Raw genomic sequence first — 26,333 nt, 5'->3', positions numbered from 1 at the left:
TTAGCTGGCATCTAGGATCTAGGATTTCAAGAGGGTTCCCATTATCCCCTGATAAGATGGGCTCATTGTGTCTCAACTATTTGTGCTAACAATGTGGTTTATGCTGAATACTTGCTTTCCTTCTGGGAGTCTAGAATCTTGGTATGTCCTAGACAGAAGATGCCCACGTGACTAGCCCCCAATAAACCCTAGGCACTGAGCTTCTTTAGACAACAGTTCATGTGTATTGCAACAATTCATTGCTGGAGACATTAAGCATATCCCCTGTGACCAATGAGAGAATACTCTTGGAAGCTTGTGTGTAGTTTCCCCCAGACTTAACCCCATGTGTCTTTCTCTTTTGTTAATTTTTGTTTTATATCCTTTCACTGTAATAAATCTTTGCCATGAGTACCTCTATGTGCTCAGTCCTGTGAGCCCTAATGAATCACCAACTGGAGGAGTGGTCTGTGGAATCCCCAATGCAAGCATAGAATGGCAGACAGAAATCCCAAGACATTACAGGCTAATGTATATCGAGTGATCACTAAATGCTAACTTGACTATAATTCTTCAATTATGCTGAAAACCTCAAATGCATCCTATTCATAAAAGTTGTCTGAAATAAAATATTTACCTATATGGGAAATTATATATAACTAATTTTCTCTCCCTCAACTCTACTATTAAAGACGAAACAGAGTTAAAATAAAATTATAAATGCCATCTGCCACTTTATCAGACAAACAATTTTGAAAGAGGTGCAAAATTCAGCTATTTTCCCTTAATATTCAAAGTCTAATTACATAAGTATAATATGTAAATGTCTAAAGTTCTATTTATAATTTCACACAAAATTCCATGGGAAGTTGCTCATATTGGCAAGAAATAAAAATTCTTCTTGGAAAAAATGGAAGCTAGTGAACAATACGGATAAAACCTTTAAAAGCTGATTCAGTGTCAAGGAATAATCTGAAAATAATTGGATCAAAAGTTAAAGGTTAGTTAAACAATATAGAAGGCTTATTAAATAGTAGATAAAGAACTGGATTTTCAAATTGGTTCAGATTCAAGATTTCAGAAATCACTGTAGTTTCACAAAATAAGGGACTTATTAAAAATATCCAGAATTTGAGCGTTAGAGGGTTGAATTGGGGTGATACTAACATTTTCATAGACTTAATCTAGTAATATGTTTTCACTTCTCATTCTTCCCTTTCTGCTTTCTCTCCTCTTATAGTTTATCATTACCAATCATCATCAGCAACACCGTCCAAATTAAGATGTTGTAAATTATTACTCTCCTATCTTTACACTTAATAACATTTAAGAACTTCCTTGAGACAGATTTAGGTTAAGTCAGAGTTAGGCACTCTCTTTATACATGTCATCCTTCCTGAAATAGGTGTCCAAATAGTAATAATGAAGGAACAACCAGATTCACCATTAAAAAATAACAAAAAATTTGGGAATTCCCTGGCGGTGCAGTGGGTAGGACTCTACGCTTCCACTGCAGGGGGCCGGGGTTCGATCCCTGGTCAGGGAACTAAGATCCCTCGAGCCATGTGGCATGCCAAAAAAATGAAAACAAAAATTTAAAAATTATAATTAGTTTTTAGGAAAAAAACAAAAATAAAAACATTTTGATGCTACTTTAGTTTACGTAAAAGTAACCAATTATACTATGGATGTCCTAAATGCTATAGAGTTGGTAAGGTTAATAGTTTAAATTATCCAAACCAGTAAATTCTTTTCTGGGAAACAATAAAGTTAAGGTTCTTATAAGCCTGATTTATAACTCACTAGAGAAAATAACTCAGCCATCTCTGAAGAAAGCTCAAGGATGAAGAAGACAGGAATAAAATATAAGTGATATGCAGAATGAATACCAAAGTTTCCCCTCCTCTCTCTACCCCAAAATCAGGTGTGGATATATTGTATGCATCCACCAAGCAGTTCATAAAGCTGTGGCATTAGCTCCTTAGTGTCCTTACACATGAACTTCATCAGTACTGGTTAAAACATTATTTAATTAACTCTACATAGAAAAGTCCAGATTACAGAGATGTACAGAAAATTGATATTAGCTGGGAAATTAAAGAGCTTTTCTAAATCTTTCATTTTATAGATAAAAACTAAGGACAAGAAGAGTCAGGTGACCTGTCTAAAGTCACACAATTAGTGACAAAGGGAAAGGTGGACTCTACTATCTTGGTTCCTACTCCACTACTCTTTCTATTAACTATTATAACTTTTTTCACAAAAGTTAAATGACAAGGTGATTGATAATGCTAACTTTACAAATGTTATATTTTATTTCTTTACCAATTTATCAGTTCTCTTAGTTTGCAGTCCAACAGTTCATCATTCAAGAAATACTTACGAATAACTTTCAATATTTAGAAAAAAGGCTTTTTACACATTTAAGAGATTAGGTATTTGGATATTCCTGTTGACAAGCGTCATTTTACAGTTTGAAGATGTTAGGAAATAAATTTAAAATAATGTTCTAAAGCCCAATTAAATATTTGTTTCAAAAGTGACAGACCAAAAAAGTGATAAGTTGTATAAGGCACAGAGGTATTTTTTAATAAACTTTATGAAAGATATGGTAATGCAAATACTCAAATCATATCTAGTAAAGTTTAATTATTCCATTTCTGAAATTACACTCATCCTAAGAACATGTACGAAGTAAACAGATAATAAAGGGGATTGTTTCCCTTCTTTTTCAAAAAGCAGTCAAAAGACAAATTACCTTCTTCTGATTAAGGACAACTGTCAGAGAAAAGATTTTTTAATATTCTCACTGAACAGCATTTCTAGTTAATTTTAAAACTAAAAGAACAAACTAAAGTCTTCCCCTTAATTACATAAAAAGCAGAGAGCTCTCACCAAGGTAAAATAGTTGAGAAATAGGGGGCCTAGAGGCCTCTAATGTCAAGCAGTCATGAAGCTGAGAACAAATCATTGGAAAGCATCTAAGCTAAAAGGTGAGACTGACCAATAAAGAAAAAAAAAGAAAAATATATGGATTAGGAGTTAATGAGGAAGACACTGAATTGTATTTCAGGAATATATGTTACTTCTACATAAAGTGTCTTTTTAATAGTTAACAATGTGAAAAAGGTTTGCTAAACTGATCTTCTAAATGAGGATCTGGGACAAAGCTCCTGTATGGACACTGCTAGGCAGTTAAGGTGTCCACTGCCACCTAGTGGCAGTGCAGCAAATGCAAAAAAGTAATATGCCACCTGCAAAATAGTGGTCTCCACACCATGAGGAGAGCAAGGCAACCCACTGCACAGCAGGAGAAAATATTAAAACTTCTATTAATAATTATGTTATGTATATTTAAAAAATATATAAGTATGCAAATATTGTCAAGACATGCTGTATAATTTCGCATTTTAACAATGCCATTTTTTTAAACTCTCCTTTCATTTAATGAAAAAAAGTTTGGCACCACTGTATCAAAGGGTTAAAACTTTAGATCTAAAGATTTAAAACCAAGAACAAACTCAGAGAAAGAAACTGCATTTAATTATGAGTATCTCTCTTACTATGGGTAATAAAATTGTAAGACACCATTGTCACATAAAGAATATCCAAATTCTATTATGGATTAGGTGCCTTTTCAAAAATATATTTTATATGTATTGAAAAGATTAAATTTTAAAAAAACCATGAAGTATTTACATCCTTAACTTTAATTATATTATTTTTACAACATCTACACTTTAAAATCACACTCAGGTTACTTTCCCCAAAGATGGTACCACTAGGAAGCCTTCTGCACTGGTATTTAATATATGCTCACAGAATGCCAAATAGTTTAATAAATTAAAAAAGACATTAAAATATTGAGCACAGAACAAGGGGGAAAAATTCTAACGCCACATTAAAGGTTCACGGATGAAGGACTTCTGGCTCAGCTGCTTCTGCTTCCTTTGTTTCTGTGACATACTAGCTGCATACCTCAAGGCATGTTACTTACTCTCTTCAGGTCTCAGTTTCTCCTTCAAAATCATCTTGACACAGCACAGTGGTTAAGGGGGCAGGCTCTTGAGTTAGAACACTTGAGACTGAATCTTGCTCCACTTTCCTAGTTTTGTGACCCTGAGCAAGTTACCTATTTGTGCCTGTTTACTCATCTGAAGTAGGGATGATAGCAGCTACTTCATATGGTTTCTGGACAGTGCCTGGCAGGTAGTAAGTGATCACTAAATAGTAGCTGCTATTATTATCACTGTCATTGCCTTCATCGTGATAACTATACTGATTAAGCACCATGCTAAACACTTTGATTACTTCATTTATCTCCAAGCAGCCCTATAACGTATTAAAAATTTCCATTTAAAAGAGAAAGTCAAAGTATACAACACTTGGCACATGGTAAGCACTACTGAAGGTACAGTCAGAGTTTTTTTAAATTATACTAAAGTAAGTAAACCAAAATTTAATACAGCAATATTTGGTTCATGTTTTTGTATCAGGAAAACAAATTTAAGGACAAAATCAGAAGGCAATATATTGGTTTAAAAGAAAAAATACCCAACAACCACTAACAGTTGTCATATATTAAGGACTCTGTACTATATTAAGTGTTTCCCTGAATAATCACTCTAAATTCTGATGAGAGAATTTGAGATGCCTTTAAAAAGCAGCAGCTATATTCCCCATTATAACGAAGGCTCCTGGAGCAATGTTCTTTACTATCATAGGGTCAGGGGTCCCACTTCAATCTGATGAAATCCACGGATCCTCTCTCCCCAGAGAAAAGAACATATATACTTACAATATTTGGCACAAAGTTTCAGCGAGGGTTTATGGGGCCCAGGATGAGATTCTATGCCCTAGAGATCTGGGACCTTCGTATTCTGCTTTTACTCTTTGGTATAAATATATATATTTTAAATGAATCCATATTACTTCAAGTATTCGTTAGCAAATTAAGGAGAATTATGTACAGCTACTATGTGTTCTAAACGCACCAGCACAGTAAGCATAGCTACTATTTGTTTAAACACACCAGAATAGTTAAGTGTTCATTCTTGAAAGGGGCTAGTTTTATATTCCCAGTGTGAAATAATCTTTTGAAATAAGAAAAAAAAAGACTAACATGAAAATAGGAAATGAAGAAATATGCTAGATAAAACTTACCACTTTTAAGGAAGACATTAAGACCAGGTTGTACAATTTCTAAACTTAAACAACTGTGAATAAGGAATTAAGATATAAGTAATAGTGATATTCACCCTATACAGTCTTCCCTCATCCTAGAAAAAAGCCAAAGAATAGTACATTTCTAAGTCCCATCTGTTATTTATTTTAAAATAAGAACACAATAAACTACAGTATTTAATCGTAGATATTAAATACTAGGTATTAATATATGATACATGTTTCCACAAGGATTAAATTAAATCTAAAATCTTTCTGATCAATAATTATCAAAGAGCTTACCGTTTGGAGGGTCTCGTCTTTTCTCTGTTAGGAAATAAAGGAATCTTATTAGACATATGCAATACAAAACTCAACATAAAAAAATCAACTCATCTAAACTGTTTTATTCCTACGTCCATATATAAGTGGTTAACAAGTTTCTCTGAGGAACTGACATTGGAGCAGACATTTGAATAAAGCAATAAAGGGAACAACATATTGAAAGGCCCTCAGGAGGGAAGAACATGAAGGAACACCATAATACTGGACTGCAGTGAGCCAAAGGAAGAGCGGAAGGAGAGAAGTCAGAAAGAGAACCAGGGAACTGGAGCGTGTAGGGTCCCACAGGGCATGGGTTAAGGAATATAGTGTTCTATACATGATAGGAAGCTCTTACAGGTTTTTGAATAGGGGAAGTGACATGACCCAATCTATGTTTTTAAAAGTTTTGCCTGGTTACTATGTGGGAGAGAGCTACTAGGGGGCATACGGTGACAGCAGGGAGTCCGTCATAGTCCCGATGACAGACAACGGTAGCTTGGATTAGGGTGGTAGCAACAAAGGTGGTGAGACAGATCCAGGACTTGTTTTTGAAGATAGAGAAAATGGGACTCACTGATAGGGCTTATGAAGAACCACTGTGAGCCAGACTGACAAGGTGGAGCCAACGCCTTTTACTGGGATGGGGACGGCTAGGAGAGGAGGAGGAGCAGGTCGAACTGGGGCTTGGGGAACACGGGTCAGGTGTTCTGCTCATACATACTAGGTCTGAAGGCTATTCTGACACCCAGCTGGAGCACACAAGTCTGAAAGTCAGGGGCGAGGTCAACAGGAGAGAGAAAACTTTGGGAGTCAGCAGTATATAGACAGTGTTCAAAGCTATGGGACTGAATGAAAGCATAAAGATAATGAAAATACCTAGAGATGCCTGAGCTATGGGGGAGACCAAAATAATACTTAGAAGCTATAGCCAATTAAGTAGGAGTAATAACAGGAGAACTTCTATTAACCCTTTGCACTCATACTCTTATGTATCAAGTTTGACACAATTTTGGTTTCAAGAAAGCTCAAAACTGGTTGAAGAATTTTCAACAAATATAATTTCCACAGATTTTTCTAATACAAAAATTTCCAAAATTATAAGACAAATAGCCATAAATAATAATATAATAAAATATTTAGTTTATAAACAGCCACAATCCTAAAATTAATTGGATTTAATTGAGGGACAAGTTGAAAATCCTGGCAATGGGAAATATAAATGTATTACTCCATCTGGTGGTCTGATGAAGTAATTTTCTGAAACATTTGATGTAAGCACATCCTATCTAATGTCAATGAATGTCAAATCCCCAATTTCCAAGGTGATGTTACCTCTGCATCCACAAAGGAAATACTTCTTAAATTGGCAGTGCCACAAATATGGAAATATGCTGAGATAATGTAAAGTTCAGAGTATAAGTTCTAAAAAGCAATTACTTAGAAACATGACACTATCCTGGCTTGAGAGCCGTTCTTATGAAAAAAAGAGGTTTGGTTGAACTAAGAATGGGAGTTGATGGTGTGATGTATTTGCTAGAAACATTAGCAGAACAGTGTTTAATCATATTAGGGGACGTTTTTAGTATCACAGTACTAGTCATACTACTGTTGGATTACTGTGTTCAAATCTGGACATCATATTTGAGCTGGACCATTTTCTCAAATCTGCATCATTTGAAGACGACATAAAAATGTACAGGGCATTCAGAGCACAGTATATAGTGCTCTGAATACAGTATGATGAGTCTGTAAGTTATACAGTATGATGAGTCTATAAATCATATCATGTGAGGAATAAGAAACTGGAACTGGTTAAGCTAAAGAAGTGTAGGCCTAAGGAGGGCATGGTAGATGGCTTCCAACATTAAATGGCTAATGGAAGGAAAAGAAAACACTAATTCTTTGTTGCTCCAAAAGTTGGACCCCATGCATCTAAGTTAAAGAGAGGCAAGGCTGAAGGTTGACTTAGCATGAAGGGGCTACCCAACAATCAATCAGCTGTCTCCCATATGCTGTGATCTTCTGCTTCTGAAAACACTATGCCTAAAAGCTTAGGAACTGTATAAAACAGAATTCCCATACCAGTTAAAAGACACCTTCAAGTGACCTATCTATTTCAAAAGTCAATTATTCGATATTTTAAGAAGTATTTTTTACTTTTTTTTTAATTGAAAATTTAGTCACACAGTTTGACTAAAAGAAGTCCCAGGGAGTCCCTGGCCTGGCACCACAACATGTCATTGAAATAAGAACTGAACCGTGAATTATTCCACAGAATTAAAATTCTTCCACAGCATGGAATCAAGTGGTAAACACCCTTGGCCCCAAAAAGAAGTAACAAAAAACAATAGGCGCCTAATCATTCTCCTATTCACTCATGACAAGGGGGATATATAAGATGGCAGTAAGTAAGGCAACAACTTAGTTCATTTCATTTTCATTTTTACATTACCTTCCTCTCGGAAACCCATTAAAATAACAATAAACATATATAAAATGTAACACACGTGTTTACATTTCTGTTTTCAGGATCCAGTGCCTTCCTTTTTCATGACTTATTCCCTCCTATTGGTAAAGCACATCCTTGAATACAGTGATTTTCAGACTGGGGTAACATGTATACTTGGATGTACAAACTTTTCAAAGAATATATGGGCATGGTTAGTTTTAAGGGGATTTATTTGCTGATCTCAACTCCCATATGTTATTTCTCCTAAAAGTGACCTGCTTAAGAAGATGATTTTGGAGAGGTTCACCTTTCCTAATCACCCTTCTCCCACGTTACAACAGAAAGGCCTGGTATGTGACAGCTGTCAAATAGTTCCACATCAATGAATTTAAAGCTTTACACTATCCTGCGTCGTTCTCTAATTGTCTTATATGTATTAAAGTCTCATGCATTAAACTAAGTTCCTTATAATTTTACAATATACAACATTAGGGACAAAATAGAGACAAGGCAATGTTTACAGATGTTTACAATCTTGTTTGCAACTTTGCTTATTTGCTTCTAGGCTTGCCTAAAGTATTTGTTCACAAACTATAAAATATTTTTGTAAATGTAAGTTACAAATAATGTCATAAAAATGCAAAGTTAAGAGTCAGTATATGTAAAATGTTATCAACAGAAAAGGTTATTGGAATGAGTTCTTTAATAAACCTGAAAAAAATCAGCTCTCAATGAAAACAGTATTTCTTGTAAGGTAAGGATTAGCAACCTGTTTTTTGTAAAGGGCCAGATATGCGTCACATAGTCTTTGTCATAACTAGACAACTGTGTTGTGGAAAAAAAGCAGCCAAAGACAATATGTAAACCAACAAGCATAGCTGTTTTTCAATAAAACTTTATTTACAAAAACAGATGGCAGGCCAGATCTGCCCCATGAGCCATAGCCAGCTCCTGTTTAAAGGAATTTTTGTTTAAAAAGTTTACCAGATTTCCTTTGTCGACGGCCCAACAAGTCTGTAACTGCTTTTCGAAATTTTTTTGCTTCTTCTTCATTGGCAAAATTAAGGGCAACTTGACAGGTCTGAAATATTTTCATCAAAAAAGGTAAACAACAAAAACCACAAATCTAGCTTTACTTAACAAAAAAATTAATAACCAATAGAAGTACACTCTGAAGAAGAAAAGTTTCACTTTATTAGCAGACAAGAACTTACTTTATGACTTAAAAGTTATAACTTATAACTTAAGAAGGCAAAAAGCATAGAGAAGGTAGAGTAAAAGAGTACTATTAGAGAGGTTACCTATCACAGTAGACACTCAAATGTTAAACTGAATACTTCATCTTCAATTAAAAAAACAAAATAGTAAATAGAATTTGATCCTTCAAAAGAGCTCTATGAACATTTGGATTTGAAAAGGCAAACGCTGGAAACATTGATCAAATGCAGATCAACTCTATGTTTTTCAGATATTATTTAAATTATAACCTTAATTCATGTAAATTATTAGAAGTGTGGAAACACCCTGAATTATTATGGCATTTAGTCCACACTTTTATATATGTACATATATTTATATACAATCCAGAAAAATGTGAAAAATAACAAATAAGAAAACACTTTTTGAAAAGATGGACATATCATCTAATCCAACCTTTTATTGTAGAAAATTTAGGAAATACAAATATGAAAACAAAAAAAATTAAAGTCACCCATAATCCAGTCACTCAGACAAGTCCTGTGAGTATATGGTATAAAAATCCTTCTACTTATTATATTTTAGTACTCTTCTAGATCATATTCTTTCACAAAATAATTTGAACAGCAATATAATCTTCAATTTTTAAAAGTTACCATGGATTAGTGGTTTCACTTTTATAGATAAGAAAACTAAAACTCAAGAGAGGTTAAACTATTTGTCCAAAGTCACACAGAGGTAAAACTATCTGACTAAAGAAAGAGAAGACGAAAAAACAAACCTCTTTTCTACATACCAAATTACATTTACAGTACTCTTTGAAACCTTTTTTTTCCCCTTAAAATCTTAGCCATTGCTTCCTACTAAGCCATAATATGGAGGCTTTTAAAAGTAAAATAATTCTTTATATTTTATACAATGTTTACACAAAAAGCTCAAAAATACTTTCCATAGACAAATGTAACAGTAATTACATTAAACAGGGCAATAAAGAAAATATGACTTACATCTCCAGCAAAGGTATGAAAATATCCTCTAGGACTATTATATACAAAGTTATTGTATAGCTCTTGTTCCCACAATAGTTTCCCATCCTAGAAAAAAGTAAAAGTTAAAGTAAGAACTACCAATAAGTAAGCCTCTTGGAAAAAAAACACACACACACACACACACACAAAAAACAAAGCCGATGGGCCTTCCCTGGTGGCACAGTGGTTAAGAATCCACCTGCCAATGCAGGGAACGTGGGTTCAGTCCCTGGTCTGGGAAGATCCCACATGCCGTGGAACAACTAAGCCCATGCACCACAACTACTGAGCCTGCGCTCTAGAGCCCGCGAGCGACAACTACTGAGCCCACGCACCACAACTACTGAAGGCCATGAGCTCTAACGCCCGCGTGCTGCAACTACTGAACCTGCATGCTGCAACTACTGAAGCCCGCATGCCTAGAGCCAGTGCTCCGCAACAAGAGAAGCCAGGGCAATGAGAAGCCCACACGCCACAACGAAGAGTAGCCCCCACTCGCTGCAACTAGAGAAAGCCCGTGTGCAGCGACGAAGACCCAATGCAGCCAATTAAAAAAAAAAAAAAGCAGATGACTCATATTAAAGAAACTTTATATTAATACTAGCTTTTACATACACACAGACCACATATATATATAATACATAAGTAACATATCACATAATTTAGTAAGTAGTAACAGTAAATACTGGATAATGTTTCTTTCATAAAAACTACATACCAAATGAGTTGAATTCAGTATGCTAAGATATAATCTCATCAGCCAAGCATTTCCAAATATAGTCACTTGGTCAAATACATAACCAAACACTTACTAGATCATCAACGTCAGATAGAAGGGGTAGGATACTTTTATATATGCACTGATTATCAATGCATAGTTCCATCAGCAGTACCTAGACTGTATGCTATCAAATATTACAGAAGGATTTCATTCTTTTCCTCAATTCTGTAGATGCTGGGAGGGTCAAATAAGTCTTCTCTGTACTGCTCATTAACAATCTTTGAATTCCTAAGTTTTGCAGAGTGGTCTAATTAAACATTGGTATAAACAGTATCAATCACGTGCAGAAGGAGACTGAGGATTAAAGTGCACCGAGGTTAAACTATGGTTAAGAGATCCATGGTGATTGTCATATTGATAGCTGTAGTACAAGAAATATAATTAACCTTAATACCAAAGGTGGCTAATTCCAAGTATTTAGCAATGGCTATCTATAATTGGAGATGAATGGTTAGACAAATATAATCATTGCCCTATTCTGGTTTTGTTGTTGTTGTTGTTATTTTTTTTGCGGTACGCGGGCCTCTCACTGTTGCGGCCTCTCCCGCTGCGAAGCACAGGCTCCGGACGCGCAGGCTCAGCAGCCATGGCTCACGGGCCCAGCCGCTCCGCGGCATGTGGGATCTTCGCGGACTGGGGCACGAACCCGCGTCCCCTGCATCGGCAGGCAGACTCTCAACCACTGCGCCACCAGGGAAGCCCCCATTGCCCTATTCTGAAATGCAAGGTTCTACACAGACCACAATTTTAAAATATTTTAAAATGTTGTACACACATTATGACCATTGTAATAGAATCCCTTTCTTCTCAGTGGAGTTATATGTACGTTTGATTTCTAAACAGTGCTTCTCCTTGGTGGTGAGAAATAAATATATCAAAGGACTTAGGAGTGTCTTTCAAACTATGCATGTGTTCCCCATCCCCCAGAATCACTGCCATAGTAAGTAAGCTACTGTTAGTAACAGGAGTATGCCACATCTCTCAGCTGTCTTGGGGTATGGAGAAGGGGATGTTACAAATTTCTAATGTACAAAGTGCAGTAACTTAAATATCATTTAATCTCAGGGGAATACTCTGCAACAGATCCAGATGGTTATCCCATTTTACAAATAAGTAAGCCGGAGCCCAGGGAAGTAAACCAGTTTGAATACAATCTGTCTAACCGTAAGTATCGTCCAGGAGTTCAAACTCAGTTTTATTTTTCTGTAACTACAATCCCATTACACTTATAGCCACATATGAATATTAAGCAAGGAGGCTTACCCACGGAAAAGATTTTAAAGGATAAATGGAGACTTCATCTCAGCCAAAAAATTATTTTTAGTGACTATCAGAGATGAATTCCTGACAAAGGGCATCCAATCTAAGACAAGGTGGATTTATGTTTAAGAGTGAGGGATACAAAGCTGTGAAAATCGGAACATACCTATGTTGACAAACAACATAAAATGGGTAGCAAATACTTTATTATAGATATTGTATAATGCTTTAAACCCAGGCCGAAGTAAGTAAGTACACACCAGGCTAAATATACTTTTGTAGCTCTCTGAAAGAACTATATACACTAGTCTGTAATGGACAGGATGGGATAAAAAGAGTATCATTAGAAAAAGAGAGAATGTGGGAAAAGCTCAAGACCCAAAGGAATAAAAACAGACAAACCAACAAAACCTTTAGTGTGCAGACAGATAAAATGGGGAACTATTCATGTCCTGGTTTAGAATGTATTCCCAATTTGGTCACAGTGCCCATGGTTCAGTATCTAAAACCAAGCTTCACTCTTCTAGTGTTAACTGAAGTAGAATATAAATATTACATACAGGATAAACAAATCTATACTATTATAAATTACAATTGAGGTAGAAAACCCTACAGTTTAAGTGGAAGCAAAATAAAACTCACCTTGATATCAAATATTCTTAAAAAATAAGATCTCTGTGGATTGTCCTTAACAAGACAAGCAACACCACTGCACTTCTTTGACCACATACAGTTCCGATCTGCTGCATATAACTGTACCACTGCTGAAGACATAGTCTGCAAAATATAAAATTTATAGCCATTAGGTTCAAAATAACACTAGGATAACCATAGCTTCTGCTAACACCTTGACTGCAATCTCGTGAGAGACCCTGAACCAGGACCCCCTGCCAACCTGCTCCTAAATTCTGGACCTGAAGAAATAAACATTTATTGTTATTTTAAACTACTTTTTGAAGTAATTTCTTATGTAGTAATAACTAATATAATAACTATACTAAAAATAATTATTGAAAGCTAACATTCATTTAGGCTTAAAATGTGTAAGGAATGTGCTAATAAGCACTTTAAAATATTGGGTTGGCCAAAAAGTGCCTTCGGTTTTTAAGTAAAAATAAAAGACACATTTTTCATTTTCACCAAGATCTTTATTGAACAATATATTCATCTTTTTATTCCATCTTCCCAAAACTTATCACCTTTTTGAGCAGAGAACTGTTCCAGGTGCCTTTTACAGTCTTCCAGGGAAGTGAAATTTTTTCCATTAAAAGAATTTTGTAAAGACCAAAATAAATGGAAATCTGAATATGCAGTGTCTGGTGAATACGGTGGATGAATCAGAACTTCCCAGCCAAGCTGTAACAGTTTTTGCCTGGTCATCAAAGAAACATGAGGTCTTGTGTTATGCTGATGAAAGATTATGTATTTTCTGTTGACTAATTCTGGATGCTTTTTGTCTAGTGCTGCTTTCAGTTGGTCTAATTGAGAGCAGTACTTATTGGAATTAATCATTTGGCTTTCCGGAAGGAGCTCATAATAGAGAACTCCCTTCCAATCCCACCATATACACAACATCACCTTCTTCGGATGAAGACTGGCCTTTGGTGTGGTTGGTGGTGGTTTACTTCGCTTGCCCCACGATCTCTTCTGCTCCACATTATTGTACAGTATCCACTTTTCATTGCTCGTCACAATTTGTTTTAAAAATGGAATGTTTTCATTACGTTTAAATAGAGAAGTGCATGTGGAAATATGGCCAAGGTTTTTTTCCGCTTAACTTACGTGGAACCCAAACATTAAAGCGATGAACATAAACCAAGCTGGTGCAAATGATTTTCACCGCTTGATTTGGATATTTTGAGTATGTCGTCTATCTCCCGCATGGTATAACACTGATTATTCTCAGTTAATGTCTCGATTTGATCACTATCAACTTCAACTCGTCTACCTGACCATGGAGCATCATCCTGTGTGAAATCTCCAGCACGAAACTTCGCAAACCACTTTCGACACGTTTGATCAGTCACAGCACCTTCTCCATATGCTGCACAAATTTTTTTTGCGTTTCGGTTGTGTTTTTACCTTTCTTGAAATAATAAAGCATGATATGCTGAAAATGTTGCTTTTTTTCTTCCATCTTCAATATTAAAATGGCTACACAAAAATTCACCAATTTTGATAAGTCTTTTTTTAAATGCACACTGATATGACAGCTGTCACATACAATCTAACAAAATTGTTTGCAATGAAGTTAAAGACAATTAAGTGCTACTAGAGCCATCTTATGGAAAAAACCAAACGAACCTTTTGGCCAACCCAACATAACTCAATTGTTATTACTATTATAACCTCACTTTATGCTTGAGAAACCCAAGATTAAAGAGGATAAATAATTTGCCCAATATCACACAGCTGAGCTGAAATTCTAATCCAGGCAATTTGTGACTTTAGATCCTGTATTCTTACTCCCTGTACTATATACTGTTTTCCAATAAAATGAACATTTGATCAACAAAGTAGTAGTATCAATAAAGTCTGACATCCATAAAGCAGTTAACCCCTTAAGTAAAGATACTAAGTCAAACCTGAAAGCAAGATTTATGTTTACTAATTACAGTGCTGGAAACTTTGAACATATTATCATATGAAGATAAATTCTAACATCTCCTTTTTAAAAAATAATTAATTGATTAATTAATTTTTGGCTGTGTTGCGTCTTCGTTGCTGCACGCAGGCTTTCTCTAGTTGCAGTGAGCGGGGGCTACTCTTCGCTGTGGTGCGCTGGCTTCTCATTGCGGTGGCTTCTCTTGTTGCAGAGCACGGGCTCTGGGCGCGTGGGCTTCAGTAGTTGTGGCTCGTGGGCTCTAGAGCGCAGGCTCAGTAGTTGTGTCTCACGGGCTCTAGAGCGCAGGCTCTAGAGCGCAGGCTCAGTAGTTGTGGCGCATGGGCTTAGCTGCTCCACGGCATGTGGGATCTTTCCAGACCAGGGCTCGAACCTGTGTCCCCTGCATTGGCAGGTAGATTCTCTTAACCACTACGCTACCAGGGAAGCCCAAACATCTTTTTTAAAGATGATAAAACTGAGGGGAAAAAAAGATTTAAAGTGAACTGCACCTGGCCATACAGCTTGAAAGCTATACTGAAGATATGGAAAGTGATTTGAGTGACGACTGTCCCAATTATCCCAAGGATATACCTAACTAGTACTCTTTTAGATGCACAGTAAAGAAGCTAATTCATTACATACAATGGACACCTTAGAACGTGCATTAGGGTTTTCCAGTACACCACGCTGCCACCTCCCTCATGACTATATCATGAACCAGTGGAAACTTTCATTTAACTCTAATTTAAGTTTCCTGTATATTATAATCTAGAATGTTAACTATTCAATCCCAGTTTCTGTAAGAGTTATTAATACACCCATTACTGGTACAGCACTTACAAATCTTCTAAAAATGATAATTTCTTCTGATCCAGCAATCTCACTCCTAAATTAGAAATTAAGGAAACAATTTAAAATAAAACCAAAAATTGTATTTTTAATATAAATATAAAAACCAAAATAGTTATATGAATATATATTAATTATGGTTTTTTAAATAACCAGAAATAGGAGACAATTAAGTAACTTGGTACATCAGTTCAATGAATACTGGGCACTGTAATAAAAAACAGACTACATTAAGATTTGGAGATGACACTGTTTTGGGTTACGTAACTATGCCTAGGGAATGCCCTCCTTTGACAAGAGAATTCCAAAGACCTATTCTACACGCGAGTCTTTTCTAATAATAATAAAGTCAGAAATGTAAGATCAGTGTACTGCTGGAGATCAGAATTTCAGAAGAACTTTCTTTCCCAGATAACAGTGATCGATGCTGTTTTTAACTTTTGCAGACCAAACTCATCTTTGAATTTCATAGACGGTCATGAACAGGACACAAAGCAGCAGGAAAAGTTCCACAAGAGCCATTTTAAAAATTATGAAGATAGCTTAGAAACTAGGACATTGGGTTTTTAAAAAGTAGATTGAAGAATGTGGGTGTGCCTTTGGCCTGCTCAGAACATACCAGTGTGCTGCAAGTGCACAGTCTCAGCATGATACCTCCACAGGCCCCCTGACCCTAAACCCCTAGCACTGAAACCATCAGAAAAATGGATTTTGCATACATTATACAAAGATGTTAAAGACCAAGCTGAAAAATTTAAAAATCAGATGAGAAAATTTGTTTTCCAAGGAAAATTCATATAAATTACAGCCCTTTTTAGTATGGTGCTGTCAAACTGCAGTCATTTCTAAACAGAAAAGCAATTAGTAAACTAGATACCAAGATAAAGTTCTAAGAACCTTACTTTACGTTTTAACTAGAAAATAAGAAGTTACAGCTTGCAAAAGAAAAAAATATGCTATTAAATAGAGTATGAAATTCCATTATGGAAATCCCCTTGTCAAAAGAACCAAATATAAAACCAAATGTAAAACACTGTCTGGATGTATATGTGAACTTAATAACAACAACAACAAAACCCCCCAAATCCCATTTAAACATTTACATAAATTTAAAACAAAATCTAAAACATCTGCTTTTAAGAAATAAAGACCCTGGAAACAATGTTATAATTTTCCACACAAACATGTTTGGCATTATAAACAATTCATAAACTTTTTTTTTTTTTTTTTTGCTGTACGCGGGCCTCTCACTGCTGTGGCACAGGCTCCGGACGCGCAGGCTCAGCAACCATGGCTCACGGGCCCAGCCACTCCACGGCACGTGGGATCCTCCCGGACCGGGGCACGAGCCCGCGTCCCCTGCATCGGCAGGCGGACTCCCAACCACTGCGCCACCAGGGAAGCCCCAATTCATAAACTTTTAATACTGAAGAACTCAACTAACCAGCAATTTTCAGTAATGGGATTTTCAAAATTTTGCTACAATGTTATTGTCAGTCTAAGTGTGCCTATTTCACTCCTTCTTATCTTAACCTGTCAAAAGTCTGAAAATTATATACTATAATACCTTATAAAAGCCTTTTCTGACTAATTCAGAATAATTATAGTAAATGCAAGAATAGCATAACATTTAATATACAAATGCCAGAAATAATAACAACAGTGACTATCCCTAGAACTCTAGATTGACAGTCGCTTAATTAAGTTTTTAAAAACATTCCTTCCATTCCTTTAAAGTAATTATAGCTAATCAACTCTATTACTTTTTGTCTTTCATAATCAAGAAGGTAGTCTTGAAAAACAACCTAAGGACAAGTGCTTAGGAAAGGAAACCTATTTCTTATTAGCTCAATAATGTTAGGGTTAAAATTTGTTAATTAAAAGGGGAAAAAAGTACTCTATCAATTTTTGTAGAAACAGAACCTGCCCTATCTCACACATTCCTGATATTTCAGTAGTGAGTTACTGCAATAAATAGCACATCCGTCCTCAGAACTTTCACTGTCAAGGGCAGAAATAAAATGGAGGATGAATTCTGGGATGTGAATCCCTCCCACTCTCCTTCAGCATGGCATGTCCACCTCTCTGGGGCTGACCGCACCAGTCAAGAAGTATTTGGCTGATTCTCTAGGTTGAAACGACTGCTTTTTCTTCGTGTTTCTAGAGTACCTTTTTGTGTATCTTGTACAAAATCTTGTCATGTGACAGATCTTATTCTAAAATAGAATTTTCTATATTGATTTACTATCCGTTAAGTAGACTGTAACTCCCTTAAGCACCTAAAATAGTTTTGTAAGCCTATATTTCTACGTCACCTATACTTTGCCCCAAGTAAGCAGACACGTGTTAAATTAAATTAAAAACTGCATACTATGATTTTGATAATGATACTATGATAATGAAAAAGAGATTGACCTTTGTTTTAGGATACACACTCTGAAGTATATGGGGCATCATATCAGCAACTTATTCTCAAGTGATTCAGAAAATAATAATATGCACGTATATACACACAAAGAGTAAAATGTTATAAATGGTAAAATGGTAACCCATGGTAAAATGTTATAAATGTCTGACAAATATATTCGAAGGATATACAGGAATTCTTTGTACTGCATTTGCAACTTTTCTGTAAGTTATGAAATTATTTTGAAATAGAAAATTTTTAAAAGCACAAATGATTCAAAACAATGCAAGACTCTTAACCCCCTTCCACAGTCATGACAGGCTTGCGAAGGTGGCTCTCTTCTCAGAGTCAATGCTACCTCTACACATGTTAGCCACTGCCACTCTGACCCAAAACTAAGAAAACTGCCACTTCTTCCAAGTCCCTCTATACTAATACTAACTTTGTTAAAAGGAGTTTCATCTTGAATAAGACTCAAATCATATTATCAGAACAACCATACTATATAACAGGTCAGAATAAGAATTTTAGGTCAAGAAAATAGATTTTTATTTTAGAATCAGCTAATGACAGGGAAAAGACTGAAAAACACCAGGAGTTACAGATCCTTGCTTGACAACCGTCTACAACAAGTACTATGACTTAATACTGAATAATTGTCTACAATGATTACTGTTTTAATAATCAAAAAACATACAATGGTGTTAAAGAAAAAATTTTTAATATATTTTCAATGAATATGAAAAATAAACTGAGTATGCAAAAGGAAATCATATGATTGAATAAATAAAAGTCTTTTCTGCAATCACAATGGCCTAGATTAATAGTCAAAAGATTTCAGCTTTTGGGCTTTCCTGGTGGCGCAGTGGTTGAGAGTCCGCCTGCCGATGCAGGGGACACAGGTTCGTGCCCCAGTCCGGGAAGATCCTACATGCCGCGGAGCGGCTGGGTCCGTGAGCCATGGCCACTGAGCCTGCGCTCCGCAACGGGAGAGGCCACAACAGTGAGAGGCCCGCATACCGCAAAAAAAAAAAAAGATTTCAGCTTTTTTTACGTGCGTGTGTGGCCCCAAGTTCCTAAAAACGAATCTGGGAAAATCCATCCTAAGTTTTCTTAATACATAAAAACTAAGCTTTAAATATGTTCCTAGATACTCTGATGACACATTCACATGAAATGTCCCATTATTATCCTGAACATGAAATTTTAATATGAAACATAAAAGAAATTTTAAAAGTAAAGAAAGATAAGGAGTTTGGTTATTCCTCAATTAAAAAAAATTTAACTGTAAAAAATTTGAATTCTTATAATTAATTATACAGTGATCTCAAAGAGCAATTTCCTAAATAATTAAATTATAACACCACCTAAGTTACATGGCAACCTAAAAACCCAATACAGAAACCACCCATTTAAAAAACAGAACCAAGATTCATAAGTGGTAAGTACCAGTAAAAATTATCCAGAAAAAGAAAACAAATAATTCACTTTGGAAAGAAGAGATTTTTATTACCTGGTAATTTCCACAATGAGAAATAACCAGAAAAAGAAAGAAAAAAAAACAATAGAAAAGGTAGAGATTGAAAAAGAATACATCAAAGACAAAAGGCTCCACAAGGAGTAGTAATTTTAAAAAAGCAAAGCTGGAGGACTGAAAGAGGAGGAGCACAAAAGCAGTAAGTAAAAAGCAGGATCCCAACAATGAGGAAAAATGGAGCCATATAAAAGCAGCTACTGCCTTAGGACCAAGCACAAGTAGTCTTTTAGGTCTTATTAGCTATTTAAGAAAACTGGTGCTGGATGTATTCATTCATCAAATGTTTACTGAGCACCTACTATGAACACAGGACTGATCAATGGGGGTGGGGAGGAATAAAAGTGGGGTCAAACACAAAAGTGAATTAGATAGACACGGTCCTCATGAAACATGAGTTCTAATGGGCAGACAGACATTAATAACTATTACAAATGCTATAAAGGAAAAATCCAGTATGCAAGGAGTGTGTACAGTCTACCGAGTATGGAAAGGCTTCCCTAAAGTGACACTATACCTGAAGGATGAAAAGGGATGAGTCAGGTGAGCAAAGAGTTGGGGGGAAGTGGAGAGGAAACAGCATTCTAGGTAGACACATCAACAAAGACTCTACCACGGGAAAGTGCTAGGGGAGTTTTAGAAGCTGTTTGGGGTGGGAGATAAGAAAGAAAAGAGTGGTATGGAATGAAGTTACAGCCAATATTAAAGCAACATCAAACAGTTCAACTCCAGTTGAGAGAGATAAACAGAGATACACAGTTTGGAGATGTGGTACAGCGGGTTAATCGTTCCTATATTGGCCCTTGATTCCTCTCAGAATCCAAGTTCTTTTATAAACTCTCCTCCCCGCCTGACCCTGGGTATGTCTATATGACTTGCTTTAACCAGTAAGATTTCAGCAAAGTAGAGCTTGAAAAGTACTTGCACATTGTGCCTTGCCTTCTTAGAACTGCTGCCCTGGGGTAAAAGACCACACGGAGAACATGGGCCCAATCATGTCACCTGCACTTGCTGAGCCCAGCTCCCATCAGGCCTGCCAGGTGAACGCCACTGCATGAGTGAGCCCAGATGACAGGAGTAGACTAAACACCCAGCCAGTCCACAGAATCGTGCAAAATAAATTGATATTGCTTTAAGTCACAAAAATTTTAGACGCTTTGTTTGTGGCAATACATAACAGATGTTGGGGATTGTTTTAAGATACTAAAAAGCACAGTAACCTATAATAGGTAACTGTAGCTCCTGCCTCCATTCCATTTACACTGGACCTGTGTTTAAAATTACAAGTAAAATCATAAAAATTCTAGAGCTCACTCTCATTACCAGTACACTCTCTTTTTTGAAACCATTTAAAAAATCACTTTATAAATGAAAGCCTTACTAAAAGATATACGCTGTGCAACAGACGAAGCTCACTCAGTAAACTCACAGCCACACATCATCTCACACGGTGCCTGTGATTTAAATTCATACATCTAGAACACTGTAAATTATATGGCACAGATCTTCAGCATTACCTGCAAATGCTGGTATTTACAGATGCTAAAACTACAAATGGCAAGGCTTACTGTATTCTTAATTTTCTATTTCAAGGATAATTATATACAGATTAAGGCTCTGAGAGGGATACTAATCTCATTACAGACTGGGTCACATTTGCAAGCAGGTGAGGACACTGTTAAAAGTGTGAGCACACAGGTATGGCTTGCTCTCTTCTGCTTCTCCCTTCGCTGCAGCTTAAGTGGACCTACTTAAAAGGGGTTTTTCTCTTGTTGCCTCTTCCCTTTGTCTGCTTCTCTCTTGCAAGGTCAGTTGGCTTATGGTAAAACCTGAAGTTTAGGATTGGGTTTTCAGGGAATGAAGGTGGGAAGGGTTCCCTAGGATGCTCACCTCAGCTAACCAAAGTTTAACGTTACCAGCTGAGACCCAAGCTCTCTGATGACAAACAATCCCCTCATTTTATAGATGAGGTCACTTTATTTGCCAAAGGTCATATATTGGTCAGCTCTGGATGCATTTTCCAATTAGCTGCTCATTTTCTATTCACTGTACACCATACTCATTGATTCATCTAGTTCCTATATTGTCATATTTTTGCCCTATCCCATCTAAATGATTCTCTAAGAAAAATATACCCTTAATATAATTTTATTTCTCTACTGATCCCATTTGGTTTAAGATTCTTACCTTATTTTGGGGGAGGGAAGGGAGAGGCTGGCGGTGGTGAAGGTGGTGGGAAATAGAAGATTGCTAGTGCCTGAGAGAAAAGGATCTTTGTGAAAAGAAAAACTTCAAACAGATATACATTCTATGTTCTGAGGACACAGGTAGATTTATCATGAAGTCAGTTAAGTTTAAGTTATAGGCAGATTTACCATGAAGTCAATTAAGTTTAAGTCAGGTTAAGTTAAGTTTCCTTTACTTGGAAAAGTCCCTTATAAGGCTTGGCTTATTCTCCTTTGAGGACACATGAAGTAGCAGCAACCCCTCTCATTCCCAGGGGATCCTCTCCAGCTATCCCTGGTGGTGATCTTGGTATTTCCACCAATGATGCCTTATCCCAACATTTGCCCAGCCCCAGAAATAACCTGTCCCTCTTGGACCACATGATCCACGCAGACCCAACCTTTAACTCTAAGCAGAAGGATCTGAATAAGTGCTGTCCAGCTCCCTGCTGGGGGTGGAATACTATGACCAAACTTCATGGACGTTTCTGGGGGTGGTGGCAGCGGTCCAGCCAACTGAGATCAAAGAGGTGGAGTTTTCCCAAGGCAAGAAGCACCCTCTAAGCAAACTGAAGGAAATTAGAGATGTGCCATTACCTGTAACTGCTTTCAAAAAATTTCTTTCAGCTTTACAACTATCAATAAATAATAAGAAACAATAAATTTTGATCAAATGTACTAAGCAGGAATCTTTTTCTGCAAAGTGCCAGACAGTTAATATTTTAGGCTTTGTGAGCCATTTGGTGGTCTCTTTCCACTCTACACTGTAGTGTGCAAACCCAGCCACAGATAATTTGGAGATGCTTGTGTTCCAATAAAATTTTATTTACAAACTCAAGCAGGCTGGATTTGGTATAGAGGCCATAGTTTGCCAAGCCTTGGACAAGAGGAAAGATTCTCTCTATAGAAAATATAAGATTGTTGTCATGTAAAGAGGCGCTGATAAATATGTGGCCAAAAACAGTAGATAAAAACTATTAAGGAGGTGTATCAGTCAGTAGTAGCAGAAATAAGTTATAATACTAAGGAGCTACTTTTCTGAATTTTGTAATGTTTATGGTATTTTTTATTTGTTGTGATCCTTGCTCATACTAAATAACCATTCATTTTTGTATTTAGTTTTTGGATTCTTTTTCTTAAAGACAGCCTCTCCAAATTGAGTAAGTTTCAGACCACAAAACCTGGATCAGCCTTACCTGGAGTGAGAAAATGATGCATCAATTAGAGCAACAAAATTCTGAATCTAAAGAAAATGAACTATCTAAGCTAATATATTCCTTTTGCCAAACCAAATTTAACATAGTTATTTTTTAACATACAATGACCTTTCCCCACTAAGAAAACAGGCTAAGCAACTTAAAAAAAACCCACTAAATAAAACAGGCTGGAAAGGCCAGTTATGTGTTTTGGGGGGGGAAGGAGGGAGGGGATGCTTTTATAGTCGAATCCTTCATATAACATTCTTAATAGATGACTAAATAGCATTTGCTTGAACGCCTGCTGTAATGAGGAGCTTACAACTTGAGGGAAAAAACTATCTCATCATGGAGCAGCTCAGTTAGAAAATTATTAATACGTAACCTAAACCTGTTTTCCTAGCAATTACCACTCATAGGTATTTTAATCTTTAATTATCCATTTAAACACCTGTTGAGCGTTTGCTATGTGATAGGCACAGCGCTAGGTACTGTAGCTACAGCAATATAAAAGTGGAGGTGTGTACTGTCCTCACTAATTACAGCGTACTGACTCCTGTGTAGCGGCAAGAACATTCACTTCCCTAGAGATGTGTCCCCACAACCCTATTTCTCAGGTCATCTCCTTTCCAGCTAAAATTTATTTTGATCATTCATCATCTGACCTGATTTATGGATTCCTTATCAGTCTGGTAAAATGAAGTAGATGATATTTAGATGTGGTCTCGTCAATGCAGGATATTAGCTAAATGATGGGGAAATAATTTATTCCCAATCACAAAAAGGAATGCATGTACAGCCTCATTCTCATCTATCACACTGCATATTGGAGACACACGGGATTGTCTTTGTCTAACTCATTATCCTTTCTCATATCCTGATCTTCCATTTCAATTCCATGCTCCCAAAGGCAAAACACCCTGCATCGCACCCTCCTTTTACCTGGCTAACTCTATTCATCTTTCAAATCTCAGTTCAGGGGTCATCTATGGGATGCCTTAAGTGTTAACACTTAACCTACTATTATAGCCTACTACTTATGAGGATACGCAACATGAGCTTGCCTAACAAAATACTTTGGTCAGCTTCAGCCATCAAAAACTAGAGGGAGAAAGCAGTGCCTCTTTTCACTAGGCCTTAACAAAGAAGACTCTTCAAAAATGCCAATGGACTGGTTAGGTAATTAGGTCCTTTCAAACTATACAAATGAGTGGGTTAAGTATTTTTTAGTGGACTGGAAATACTAAAGAATAAAATGAAATACAGAATTAAAAGCCAACAAGAAGCAAACATGCTGAGAAACTTAAAGTTCATTTGGAAACAAAAAAAAGCCTGGAACAGGAAAAATTACAATCTCTGATGTAGCTAGTACAGGGGTTTCCCCATTAGCACTCACAGATACTAAGAACAACTCTCCTACAAGGAAGCCTAATGGAATGTTTCCTTGACAGCAGAGTTGCCATAAATCCTCTGCAGTCTAGCCCATGCACTCAAAAAATATAGGCAAGCATTACTCAAACAATCTTGCCTATGTGGAACAGTAATAAATTTATAAAACACTGAGACAAAAGTTTTTAGTAATTAAGAGGGATGAGAAATATTACATAATCAAAGATAATATAACATACAGTATAAAAGAAGAGCTGTAACTGATTGGCAATAACCCTAAAAAGTATTACCATGGTCAAGATGAATAAATTCATAAGATGATTAGATAATTTGCATCCTACAGTAACAACAGACTTTGGGGCAAGGAAATACAACACAGTAAAATATATGGTACCCAAAATGTTCACATAGATGACCTACCTTATCATATAGGCGTTAAAATAAGTTCAGTTCGGTCTATTTAAACCAGGGTAAAGGAATAACTCATTTTAGAAACACTTCCATCAAAACTATTAAAATAATTCAAATCTTACATTTATTAATTCAAACCTTCAGAACCTTAAAATTATCCAAAATTACTCAGGCAACTGGAATTTTCTAGATCATCAAGAAAAATACCCACTCAATTTATTAAATAAGCCACAATTCAGCTATACAATGGGATATTATACAGCTGCTTAAAAAAAAAATAAAGAGGCTCTTTAACTCATGATAAAGAAAGACCTTCAAGATACATTGTTATGTGAGAAAAAAGCAAGATATAAAATGAAGGGTATAGTACGCTAACATTTGTGTGCAATAGCAGAAGCAAGAATAAATAATTTGCATTGCCTAAATATGCATAAAAACCATCTGGAAAAAGACACAGAAAGCTAGTAACAGTTGCCAGCTGTTTAGGGGTTTTCTGTGTGTGTATGGGTTTTGTCGGGCAAGGAGGGACTGGGCAAATAAATGTAGGATAGGATGAAAGAGAAACTTTTCACTTACTTTTCATACACTTAATTTTAAACCAAGTAAATATTTTAGCTTTTCAAAAAATTAAATATTGATTTGAAAAATACACACACAAAAGAAAAACAAAAGACCTATTCGTGTCATATCGTGGTATAAGTCTGAGAAAAATAAAAACATCATCTTTCTGATTTAGAAAACTATAACTGAGGAAGCATTTCTAGTAGCTTTTAAAAGCCTTTCCCTTAAAAAGAATTAGAAGTGAACACTGATGAAAATAACATACTACAGTGTCTAAAGCTATAAAGTAAGAGAAAAGCAAACTTTGGCTAGTACAGGGAGATAGCCTATGTCTGTAATGAAGGTCAAAGTCTATGATTTCTTTCACAAACTTTCCCTTTGAGTCTTTTGAACTCTTAAACATGACTAATCAAGTAAGCAAGTTTAAAATACAGTTGGCTCTATCGCCTATATTTGTTACTATATATGCAGCAATTCATAATTATCCAAGCTTTTAAAGACAATCACAGGAATGTGCTTATATATTATATATATAAGCACATTTAATTTGCTTGACTTTCATATGTACAATCAAGCTGGGGAAGGACATGCAAAGAGAAGGTTAATCTAAGAGTCAGTAACAGTTTAAATTCAATGTACAACCTAACTTAAGGACTTTAAGTACAACATCTGAGACTCTCCCATATATTATGCATAAGAATTAGATAGGCAAAAAGGGGAGTGGGGATTGCAGATAGGCAAGAACAGTTCTGAAGTTGTTTTTACGATTTACACTTTATAGGGCTTCCCTGGTGGTGCAGTGGTTAAGAACCCGCCTGCCAATGCAGGGGACACGGGTTCGAGCCCTGGTCTGGGAAGATCCCACATGCCATGGAGCAGCTAAGCCCATGAGCCACAACTACTGAGCCTGCACTCTAGAGCCCGTGAGCCACAACTACTGAAGCCTGCATGCCTAGAGCCTGTACTCCACAACAA

General features: G+C 36.2%; 1 protein-coding gene across 2 annotated transcripts in view; it reads right to left on the bottom strand.

Annotated features, from left to right (window-relative positions):
- Positions 1–26,333, bottom strand: part of WASL (WASP like actin nucleation promoting factor) — a 65,562-nt gene that overhangs the window by 21,061 nt on the left and 18,168 nt on the right. For both annotated transcript variants that reach the window (XM_060305372.1, XM_030857677.3), the window contains exons 2-5: positions 12,824–12,958; positions 10,120–10,206; positions 8,900–8,996; positions 5,446–5,469 (exon numbers count right to left, since the gene is read on the bottom strand). In XM_060305372.1, the coding sequence (XP_060161355.1) occupies positions 5,446–5,469; positions 8,900–8,996; positions 10,120–10,206; positions 12,824–12,958 (343 nt within the window). The remainder of the gene's footprint in view (positions 1–5,445; positions 5,470–8,899; positions 8,997–10,119; positions 10,207–12,823; positions 12,959–26,333) is intronic.

Source organism: Globicephala melas, chromosome 9 (assembly GCF_963455315.2).
Source record: "Globicephala melas chromosome 9, mGloMel1.2, whole genome shotgun sequence".
NCBI lineage: Eukaryota > Metazoa > Chordata > Mammalia > Artiodactyla > Delphinidae > Globicephala > Globicephala melas.
The sequence above is the reverse complement of the archived record's forward strand: the minus strand, read 5'-3'. Positions and strand labels throughout refer to the sequence as shown.